Source organism: Triplophysa dalaica, chromosome 16 (assembly GCF_015846415.1).
Source record: "Triplophysa dalaica isolate WHDGS20190420 chromosome 16, ASM1584641v1, whole genome shotgun sequence".
In the NCBI taxonomy this organism is placed as follows: Eukaryota; Metazoa; Chordata; class Actinopteri; order Cypriniformes; family Nemacheilidae; genus Triplophysa; species Triplophysa dalaica.
This window is the reverse complement of record NC_079557.1, coordinates 3,403,091-3,415,532: the sequence shown is the minus strand read 5'-3', so window position 1 is coordinate 3,415,532 and position 12,442 is coordinate 3,403,091. Positions and strand designations below refer to the sequence as shown.

The 12,442-nt window shown below is 39.8% G+C and overlaps 1 protein-coding gene across 3 annotated transcripts in view; it reads right to left on the bottom strand.

The window, feature by feature from the left end:
• Positions 1–12,442, bottom strand: part of stox2b (storkhead box 2b) — a 50,703-nt gene that overhangs the window by 25,006 nt on the left and 13,255 nt on the right. Inside the window, exon 1 of one of the 3 annotated variants that reach the window (XM_056769694.1) lies at positions 4,301–5,688. The exons of the other annotated variants lie outside the window; for them this stretch is intronic. Coding sequence (XP_056625672.1) covers positions 4,301–4,466 — 166 coding nt within the window. The 5' untranslated portion in view covers positions 4,467–5,688. Of the gene's footprint in view, positions 1–4,300; positions 5,689–12,442 lie in introns of those variants that run through there. 3 annotated transcript variants of the gene reach the window in all.

The window sequence follows — 12,442 nt, the reverse complement described above, 5'->3', positions numbered from 1 at the left end:
ATATATCGGAAAATATATTTTTGTTCGCGTAAGGGACATGTGCAAAAGGTCTTCTCCGTTTTTTTTATTTCATAAGGTGGCCGATGTTTCCGCATTTTATTTCAAAACGATATATTATTGCATTGAGTGGGTATTACGTACATTACCAGATATTCAGGGGATGTTTTCCCTGTTATTATAAAACGTAGACAATATTGGAACAAATATTAATCGTTTTCATGACACAACAGAAAGTGCTTCTGTGTGCGTTACTAAACATAAAATGATGTGTAATGGTTTAGGGAACATCGTGTCTAGACATGCTTGCAAAAGAATAACATGCAGCTGCCACACTTCAATTCACACGCATATAATTATGCAACATTTATTTTTATCAATTAATAAAATATTTCTTCTAAATTATTAAAAACCATTAACATTCACTGTATCTTAACTAAATAAAACACTACTAATACGGTCAAGAAATGATTTTCATCTGTGTGAAAAAAAAGAGCTGGAGAAGCTGATTAGCTAATTGGTCAAATACAGTCACATGGTTCAGACATCCAATCCTGCCCCATCTATATAATAACCAACTATAACTCGCTGGTTCTGTAGGACCAGCTGTTATGCATTTCAGAGCTTTAATGTGATACCATGCAGAGTCTGATTCTGATGCAGTCAGATCCCAATATCACTGTACACAAAATGTCTGATTGCAGACTGAAGGAGCCTTTCAAGATGAAAACATATCAGATCGGGGCATTTAGTTAATTTAGAATAAACTGTTTACAACCATTGTACTCCAGATATGGTAAGCCCAACAGACCCAATACAACATGTTCCACTAAATCTGGGTCTTATTTTTAATATAACTGGAATAAAAAGGTGACGTAGTGCAGATCATCTTGAAAAAACTATGGGCGGCAAGTCTAGAAAGAAATAGTTTGACTGCATCGATCAGACAACAACGGATTTTGTCATTATTCTGGTAAATCCCATCACAATCCCTGAGCTGCCGTGAAGCCTCAACAGTTTTCCTGGGTTCAAATCACAGTAAAAGTTTCCAGTTTAGACTAAATGATCTTTAATCTCCATTGAAGCACACCAGTATGCCAAAAATATATCACCTACCGCCGCAAATTTGAAACAAACGCAGGCTCTCCTGAACACATATCAACATTATCCTTCTAATGACGCTGGGAACTCCTCCAAAAAGCCCCCCGTAGCCGGTCTGGGTAATTTTGTGTTGACTGATAGCCAGATAAGATACCAGTAAATCTCTCTCCTAAGTCACCCATGACCAAAAATCCTCATAATTGTTATAAAAGTTTTCTTGTCTGGGAATACGCTAAACTGCCGATGAGAGACTAAAAATAGGACCGGCCTTATGGAGCCAGTCAAAACAATTGCAAAGAAAACCTAAATCCCTACAAATCCTTCCAACCACAGCTGTAAATTGTCAACCTTGTCCGCCGATCCTATTGGGTTCCCATTTGCACGGATGCAGCACACGGCGGTTTTCATACGGACCTGCATGGATACACACGGATACATGTGAGGGGAAGTGTAGTGGTGTAATGTTACATGAGAAAAGCACAAGGTCGACCCTTAGTTTTTACCTTCTCGTTCCCAATCAACACTCCCTTGGAAGAAGGCAGAACAGAAGTCAGGCGGTTTGTACAATCCATAAGCTTACTCAACCGGCAGAGCGCCACCACCACCCTAAAAATATCTCTAAGCCATGTGAAGAATTTGCAGTCACTTGTTTTCTGCAGGTTTTAACCGATATCATGGGCTGTAGTCAAATAGAAAATAGTTGATTGTCATTTCTGTACTGTGTGACAGCAGATTAAAGGGGTCATATGACACCGCTAAAACTAATATTATCATTTGTTTTAGATGTAATGCAATGTGTATACACGATTTAAGGTAAAAATTGCTGTATTTTCCACATACATGCATGTTTAAAATTCCCCTATTTGCCCCGCCTCTCTGAAACACACAGATTTTTTACAAAGCTCATCATTCTGAAAAGCGAGGTGTGCTATGATTGGCCAGTTAACCAGTGCGTAGTGATTGGTCGAATACTGCAAGCGTGTGACGGAAATGTAACGCCTCTTACCATTATTGGAACATCAGGTTCTAGAGCAATTGTATTGACCGGTACCCTCACATTACTTGCGTATATATTTACATCTTAGTCAAGTCATACCACGAACTGACATAGATTTGTGGGGGTGTGGTTACACAGGCAGATAGTTACACATAGTTGCAGGCAGATCTGGGTGAGCATTCGCTTTTAGATAGAACGCATCTTTTGTTCCTACTGTTTCATTGGTTCAATTTTACATGTCTAATACATGCACGGGCAACTTATAACACACCAAAGACACAGGAAAACACATATTCGCGCTATATGACCCCTTTAAATAAAATAAGATTGTTTCTTAGAGCCTCAGAGAATGTGAAACAGTCCAAAACCGGAAAAGGTCACCCAAAAACGAAATGTTGTGTGAGGAACATGCAAAACCTAAGCAACACAAATTAGATCTGACAGGTACGTCAGAATGCACTATTTTCAGAGATTAACAGCATATATTTTCAGTCTGTTCTTCACATAAAACTATCGTTGGGATTTAGATGATTTGGAATATACTGCACAAGTCAAAAGGATGATGTTTCTAAGACTCCCTGGGATTTCAGGAAATGTGGAAAACCAGAGAAGGCCAATTGAACATAAACTAACAGAAGACTTACACTCCTAACAAAAACCAACAGTCCTTGCAAAACATCAGTCTTGAATACTTTATAAACCCTGACTACAAGAACTGTCATCTGCTTCGATGAAGATAAAGTGTTTTAAAGAACTATACAGTACTGTCAACTTTAGATTCACAATATGACTATATCTAGAAGAGGCAGTCCACTATTTTACCAAACTTTACAACGGAACGCCTCTCTGGTTGATGAATCAGAAATAAACCTGGTTGACAGCCTCACATATTGAATCTCAAGATAGTGCTTTGGACCCCAATGCCACACAATGACATCATTTAACCTCTGACCCCCACTGTTGCTAAGAAACAAGAATACTTCTTCAATTCAGCTTGCATTCAATGTTTATCCAACAGCACAAATCAGTATACGTTTAAACATATCTGTGTATCTTTACATACGTCCCCTAAACAAACCATGTTTCGCCAACCAAAAGATGACAAGATATAATTTGGGATCAACAAGCATTGTACCTCATTTTAGGGTTCCTATTGTTAGCAACACTGTGAGATTAAGAAGGTCTATTCTCACTTAAGGTGGTGAGACTGCTGGACAAACAGAAGAGGGAAAGTAAGTAATCCACACTCGCCGCCTCTTAAATCTCTTGTTAACATGGAGGAGTGCAGCAGTAATGGAGGATCTGGCATAGAGGTAATAAGAGTATATTTAATGGGAGTTCACTGTTGTTTCAGGACTTGAGTTTGCGTCTGGAATCTGTCTGCAGTGATGTGGTATAATGACGTCCAACAGAAAACCTTAATGAACCGATCAAAATATGAGATGCAGTTTACACTGTTACCAGTCAAGATGAAATAACTATCACAGTCTGAGCACACGTGACAAAAATATCTTAATTATGATACAACTGATCTCTGCATATTCAAAATTAAGCATGAGAATCACGAGAAAAGTAACGATTTCCGGTTATGAATTACGAAAATGTAGGTTCAAGAATAGTTCATTGTGGATTTTAAACCTATTAATATTATAACGTATAATGTTAAAAATAATACTAGACAAACAAAAGCATATTTGCATAAATGGTAGCATATTTCAATTCTTACGAAAATATTAGGGCTTACTATAACTGTGTGTTTGTTTACCACGTCTCACTTTGTTCCAGTATTTAAGTATTTTTTCAAATGGAACTATGAATAATAAGCTTTAAAATCCAGTGACAGAATAAACATCCAGCTTCAAGCATGATTTGCGTAAAACATCTAAACTATCAAATGGATTCCAAACCTAGTTTTGTTTATCCTTAAAAACTTGGAGTGGCCACTTTGTGCGAGCTCCAGACCCAACAACACCCAGCCTGCGCTCACGCAACACAATTTGCAGACAGCGTGGAGTGAAAACTAAATATAGATGACCTGCATCTCTAACAACAGACATAATCATCTCAACGGCCGGATTGAAAATCACCGCTTCGATACAATTTCTGCACCAGCTCGGAAACAGAACGAGTGGGATTAGATTGAAGAACAAACGCAGACGGGCTTAAAAATCACAAACTTATAACGCTTCACTTGTTCAGACTGACCTGTTATCATGAATCCTCTGGGGGAGTAAGAGAAGAACTGTTTAGGGTGGTGTTTATGGAGTCTGTAGTCTTTCTCGCTCCGTGACCGGTTGCGTTCAGAAGCCCGGTCAGAGAACTCAGAACTGGGCCATGCCCTCCGGAGAGTGGTGCTGCGTGTTTTTTTCATCGTGAGCCTGGAAAAACGCAGCGCCCGCTACACCTGCGATATCACTGATGCGATCGCGCTTCGGACATGTCACTCTTTCACCTCTCTCTCCTGTTAGTCCGATCCGTGGGTTGCAGATGCATGCAGCAATGCATTACCTTCCTAATCCTGGCTTATACTTTCTGGCTTCACGTGCAAAGAGAGGCACACATGCACGCTCTCACATGCTCTGCGATTTCGGCGACATGTGGATGGAAGACGAGGAGGTGCGTGGGAGTAAAGGGGGGCGATGAGACACGCTGGGGAGAGATGGAAGGAGGGGGATGCCGAGGGGTCAGAGCGGGGGGCTGAAGGGTTTTCGCACCGTGAGAAGAACCCTAGATTCAGACAAAAGATCAATTCAGCTGAGCTTCAGTCCACTAGTGCAGAACCATAGACAAAAGACTCCCTCCAAAGACAAATGAGAGTTTGAAAAGCGAAGAACCACGGAGGAGGGCAAGTAGAAAACGCTCTCGACGTGTGCAGGGCAGGGGTCTGTTAACCATGCAGAAAGCAAGTGCAGAATATCCAAGTGCCCCCTCCTCTGCGATTCGAATCCTAGAAAAACAGACTTCAATTCATGAAGCAAAACAACTGACGGAGACGTCCTGATGTTCTGCAGAAGTGTGCTGGGAGAGAGGACCGTGTGAACAAATCTGAGCAGATCTCTGATGCCTTCATCACTTGTGTGATAAACATTAATGCATACAATTTCATGTCTGGGCAGGACTCATTCAGAGCTGAGAAACAACACACACATCTCCTCACTTTCGTATACACAAGCTAATGCTTCTGGAGGAGTTGTCCGTCTCTAGACTCGTTGATCCGGTCAGGGTGCGCTTCTCGCAAGAAAACCTTCAGGGCTATCGCTCTAGCAGTCTGGCAACCTGCCCAGCCAATGAAAACGCATCGGCATATTTACACACGCAAGCTCTTGATTCAGTCAAACCATCATAGCCAAAAGCGTACGAGGACAGACGTGTCTCTTATCAACAGGGAGCAAATGACAAAAGAGCTACAGCTTGCACTGCTATTCAAACTCCCCGTGCTCCCTCCTCCCTTCAGGCAGAGTCATTCGCAATTCCCACTCGCTCTTGACGGTCGAAGCACCAGCTGCAGGAAAATTCCTCTGGAATGCATTTAAAACGTTCGCCGCACGGCAGTCCGAGCGGGAATGGGGGTTCGGTGAGCAGCGCGGGATGGTGAATGAGTTCTCCTTCCCTCAAACGCTCGCTCTCTTTTCTCTCTCGTTCAGCGCTGTCCTCCCCGTCTACCTCTGCTCACAGGAGCGCAAATGCGCAGCTGTTTGGAAACGCAGCCAATCAGTCTATGACAGCACGAGAGAGAGACAATGTGACAGAGACTCTCTCTCTCTTTCATACACACATTGTATTTATTAAGTTGGTCTTGCTGAGGAATATAGATGGCGCAGAGGTCCAAATCCACTGTAAAAATGTATTTGAAAAATGTATTTTGTTTGCTAATAAAAATATGCACATGAAAAAAATACAAAATATTTCCCCGAGATAGGTACTATACTTAAAACAAGAAAAAACGAATTGGAGAATAAGGTAGGAAAAAATAGTTTTGCGTCTTCTTTTAAAAAATAAATCCATAAATCCAACTGAAAGACTAAATATTGAGTTTCATTTTGCTTCTGCAGTAAATTTGTTTCGTTGTAAAGGATGTTTCATTTTTTTATAGTATTTTATAGCATTGCATTTTAGAAAAAGTAAAAAAAATATTTTGCAAAAATAATTTAAATTTTTAAAATGAAAAATTGCAAAAACTGCATGCATTTGTCAGATACTTTTATCCAAAGTAGTTAACAGTGCACTTTGAGTATACATTGATATTACTCCAGACTTTTCCTGGGATCTAACCCATGACCTTCTACTTGCTAACCCAATGTTCAAACATTTGGGATATAGAGGACTCTCAAACTGTGTTTAAAACCACCAAGCTACCGCACAAAGAGAGTTCAATGTAACAACCTTGTTTGAGCTGTAAGAGATATACATTTTACAGCTCTATTTCTAACTATATCTACACAATATTCGTATTTGTCTACCTACATCTTTTTCGAAAACATTGACACTTAAACATACTCGCTTCTGAGTTCTTTAGACATACAAATGTCCATTAATACAGGATCTATTAAAAGCACCACGTGTCATTCATTACAGAATAATTTGGCTCCAATTGTAGTTTTAGTGAGTTGTATTTAACTGGGCTTCACTTCATCTCGCTCAGCTCCTCAGGGCAGATCATTAATCAGAGAGAGGACGGTCCTCTGTGCCCGGCCAACTGAACAGCGCGAAACTAATGCCTTTCCAATAAGCCAGAGGTTAAAGGTCACCCCATTATTATGATCAACAGTCTATGGCCAAAACTTCCTGCAAACAACCTAGCCTAGTCTTTGACCGAGTATAAAATAATCTTTATGAATGAAAACAGGACGATGCAGGAATAAAAAACCATGAGATATAAGCCAAAAAAAATATTGGATGTGACAATTTAATAAAAATAATATTACTAAGCTCTTATATGATTCAATTTAAAATGTAATTCTATTCCAAAGTAAAAGCCTGTTTGAGTTTGGGAAATGGTTTGGATGAGCGCAGATGTTTTGCAGGCAGAACGTTTTGGGTTAAAGCGCTCCTAACGGAGTCATGGATGGCAGGAACCTGCTGTTGGTCAACCTTCAACTTGGCGCGAGAGTACAGACTTAGCAGGAGTCTTGGCAAATGCTGTTTACAACTTTCTATGAGGCCTAAAAGTCTAAAGGTACAAATGTATCCAACCAGTGTAGTTCTGGAAGAACATCGCCCTGCCAAGATCGCAGGCTAGATGCCCAGGGAACACCTGAATTGAAAGAATGTATGACTTTTGTTAAAGCATCTGTCAAATATATAAATGCATGTTTTACATTTGCTGGTTTAACGTTCTGTAAACAATCAGGATGCTGAATTATTTTGCTGTGTTGTTTACTATGCAACTGTTGCTTTCTACCAATAAAAATGCTGGCGAGACGGTTTCCAAACTGGAAAAGCATATGCAGCCATTTCATGCCTAGCAAACCCTTAACGCTTCATTCCTCTCTTTCTCCATGGCCGCAGCGATGCTTTCACAACCAGGCTTGGCACGTAATCTCCGGGCCACGTTACAGTGCCAGCTCTGGGGCTCGGAGCTCACGTTATTCCGGTCTGCTGTTGGTCGTATTTCAGGCTGTGTTATGTCAGGACCGCCAGTGATGACAGGAATGCAAATGAAGGCCCAAAGAGTGCACGCCTCTCCTTCCAGAGAAAGCTGACAGCATGACCCCTGGAGGGTGTCAATGAAGCGTAGTGTATTCAGGCGACCCATGGGATGGAGGGGTTGGCATGTTAAACATTTCTTAAGAAAACTTTGTGAGAGTTAAGAAAACCTTAAGTGACAATATATATAAACAGTTAAAAGTCGACCAGTTTAATATACATAAAAATATATATAAATAAACTATAACATATCTATTGTCACTGTGTATACACTTCGTCTACTCCATATCGTGCCAGACCCCCCATGTGTGAGAAAAACGTGTTGTGAATTACGACCCCTGCCCCCTGCTTTCTAACCCAACTGCGTTTTCTCTCTCACACTCTGCTTTTTTTAAGTATCACCACAAGATCCGTGTCCGAACCACACATGTTGTCCGTAATGTAAAAAGCAAACTGATACTCCCATGCCAAACAATCCTAAGCGCGCCTCCATTATGGAGTGTCAGAAAGCGCTCGGAGCTACACAACAGCTGTGCTTGCTCGTGTTTAGGCGGTACCACAAAATATCACTCTAACAATCACAATCGTAATGAAACAATTGGACTAATCCGTCTTAGGCTCAACTTGTTTTTTCTGAAGGCTGTTACCAGCCCAAACATACAGAACAACGTATAAGTGTACGACAGGCCTTGAGCCACAATGTGAGAAGTTCTGCTACCGATCGATTCTTTATTGTGATTCATGGCACCTGATTCAAGTCATCAGGTCATCGGTAAAGCGTTTCGTAAACCGGTTTGGTTCTTTCTAAAGCCGAAGAGCCCACGTCCACTGGTGTGGAAGAAATCTGTTCAATATCAACCAAAATGCCTGAGGTCTCCTGTGATGGATCTACAGAAGGGAGGTTGTGATAGTAGTTGATGATACATTCTGATCAAATCTGCATTATGCATGATTTGGATCTTTGGAAAAATGCAAAAACTAAATATTTATACAGAGTCAATTAAAACATTTCTGCGAAACATGCAGTCCTTATTTGCAATTTCAGTACAAAACCGTAATATTTAACAATGTGATTTAAGCCCTGAATCCACTATAATCTTTACGGCCTGCCATGTTTATGAGCTCCAAATTTACTTCTGAAGGACACAATCTTGGCTTTCTGCCCAGCTTTTACATTTGCATGAAGTTTAACGTTTTCTTACTGTTCTCACTCCTTTACACCTGTAACAATCCCACTATCACAACACAAACCTGATAAACCTAGAATGCCGTCGGTGGTCCCACACAATTCATCCAGAAACTCTACACACGTACTTGCTTTGGATAACAGCATCTGCCAAATGCCTTAATGTAACTAACCTGCAATGTTTGTGTACATGTGTACATTTTAGATGGTTTGCATTATAATGACAGCAAAATAAAGCTTTGCTGTCTGCTCTTCATTTTACAATTTATACCAGATGAATGTTTAACATTATGTAGTTGGTCGGAAGACAAACATCTGACAAATGCAGTGAGTTACTTAAACTGGATGTGTTCTTTTCCCTCATTTATCAAACTGCCATATAAACAAAAGTGACATATCATGGAAAACACAAGTTTTCTTACTTTTATGAAGTAATGGATCTTGACATACTTAAATATTCTCATGATCCCATACTTAACGCTTCCTCATCAATCCACTCAGACTATTTATCAAAGCTAAAGTGCCAGAATGGGTCATTCATTAATATTTTGTGTTGTGACTAGGCATGGGCCGGTATGAGATTCTGACGGTGTGATAACCTTGGGCAAAACTACCACGGTGTCACGTTATTACTATTACAAGGTTTTTTCCACTGAAGACAATGTTTTATTTTTAAAACTTTAAAATGTTTGAAAGAGTTATATTTTTTAGTTTGGTGATTAACATTCATATGAAAAGTGGTGCATGTGCTTAGGCTGTTGGAGGCCACATGTATGTGTTGTTTAACCAATGAGCAATAACTATGCTTATACCAGTTCTGAAATCAGTCTGTTATTGCTCATTTAAAAGACTAAGGCACGGTTGCACACATGCGGCTTAGGCCATGACTATGTCTTAGTTAGGATATTTAAGTCGCTTTTATTTAAAAACATTACTGGTTTGCGATACAAAACAATAGCACTGACATATTTTAAGATATGTCAGGGCAATTTATTTTCAGTTAAAACAGCTCAAACTTAAATTTTAGTCTGGGACTTGGGTTAAGAACTTCTATAATGAATGAAGTTAAAAATCTAGTTTAATTTCGATCTGCTTAATTTCATGAGAAGGATAAATTTACATTTTTAAGACACGCTAACTAAAAAAATTAGAACTTTAATTTAATCGTAATCAAAATCTGAAAGTTCTGCTTACTTAAACCAGCAACTTCTTATACTTTGACATAAACTTTGAGTTTTGCAAACTTATCCAGGTTTACAGATGTTGCCGTAGAATGCCCTTAAGTGAAAAAATACACTCTCTGGAATATAACCACAGTATAAAAACGCTAACTGAAGTCAGTGTGTCCATCAGCTGTTTTTCTTTAAAAAAAAAAATTCAATGTAATTTCAAACGTTCAGAGAAAAGGTGGAAAATTATGAATAAACAAAAAATAAAATAATGAAATATTGAATAACGTCCTTGTAAAGAATTCAATTTGAATTGATGGATGTGCAGAATGCTAAATGTGCATGCCCTAAGAGAAAAGCACCAGTAACAAACTGCTGCCAATGAGGCCAGGCCTCTGGACTCTCTATTCCACAGCCTAATTTCAGCACACAGCACGCACTTATGGCCCTCCACGAAATAAATATCCAGTGCCAGGTGACCTCTGCCAAACCGCAACTCAATGGCTTCAATCCAAAACTCAAAACCATACATGAGGAACTTCAACATTCATTAGATACCTAAGCTCAATATTTTCACCATTGCAGGTATTTCCATGGATCTCGAGGGACTGACGTCTGATCTGTGTTTAAGTCCTGTACATGTCATGTGAAATAATGGTTTCAAAGCAAATTACCTATGGCTGGCCCAGTAGCAGTGTACTAGTTTTTCAAAGTTTTTCAAGGTAGTTTTACGGTTGCATCCCCGAGTAGAAAGTTAAAACATATTCTATACAGTATGAAGAGCATTGTTTCCACGGTTGGTCACAGTTAGCTTTTTCATGGCCATTTCCACCCTATTTCTGATTTCCCTAAAAAGACAGTTTCTCCTACTATCATCCATTAAAGACCAACTGGCTAACCGGTGGGCCATTAGGAATGGGCATGAGTACTCGATTACTCGGACGCGACAGCGACGATCGATGATGATCGTTTGGGTCTATAAATACCTTTTTTAAATAAAATGACTTTCTTTCTTTCTGATTGGTTAAGCTGGCATTTCGGGTGGTACCCAGAGATTTGATTGGTTGCGTTCCAAGAGTTTGCGATTCAAGTCTGGAGCACAGAGAAGAGCATATTGAAAGCGCACAGCAACACTTCTTACAAATCTACTTCAAGTTTGATTCGTTATCATCTTCGATCACCCTGCTTCACACCAGTATATTTGGACACAAACCGTCAGGTGAGACCACTAATATCACACAGACAAGTCAGACGAGCATAAGAGACTTTACCGTCAGACACTGACAGACAGAAATGTGACAGGGCAGAGATGACGCTTCACCTCTTGCTGATTTTTCTTTTAAATGTTTACGGTATTTTCAAAAACAGCAAATTTTGTATTACCTAACAGTGTTGATTTAATTATTTACTCAATCTTGTCATCATTTTTTATCAACATACATTTCCGTATCAGTGTTGTAATTCAAATATTTGCATTGTCACCATGAGGGACACCCCACGCCCCCTCTAATGCCCCGCCTTTTCAAACCTGTCCAGTACTCTAAATGAAATATGATCAAGAATGCCCATCCTACGGACCGTCATACATTGCTTAGGCTAGCGCAAAGACAAAACAGCTGTACATAAACACAGGAATCATAGTTTCAAATGCTCATAACTGTGACGTCAACACCAACATCATTCTTGAATGAGCTGGTTTTGCATCTTAGTTCCTCTAAATGCACAGACAGGAGAGAAGGTTCTGCATTGTGGATGTTATATTAAACTCTGAAAAATTCTGTGGTCCATTTGATGCTTTGATATATAAATAATACAGAACATATCAGCCCATGCAATGACCCTTGATGTCCCTTTAACCCTGTCCCTCCCTTGAACACAAATTTGACACGGCTCTCAACTCTATAATCTAATTTTCATAATATCCATGGCCCTATATTAAGTCAAGGCGTAGAGCCCCGCTGCTCACATTAGGACGCGTTGTTTGGTTACCAATGAACTCCAAAGTTGTCTGCAGACGAAAGAAAATCATACAGGTTTGGAATAACATGAGGGTGACTAAATGATGAAAGAATCTTCATTTCACAACTGACAGTCATGCAAAAATACAGAGAAACAAAAATAGGACATATGATCAGATAGTACGATCAATAGCTGTAAAAGTGGAGCTGAACTTAGTTCGAACTCTGGCTCAGAGGCGCCTCTGAATTTATGCAACTAGGTCGGCTGCACACGAACGCGAGCTTCAGTTAAACAGACGGAAGGCCTGCTCGCCGCTTCATTAGGGAGCTCTGCAAAGCCGTTTCAAACAGAATCTATCATGAGAACTTTATTGAAAACCGTGCAATT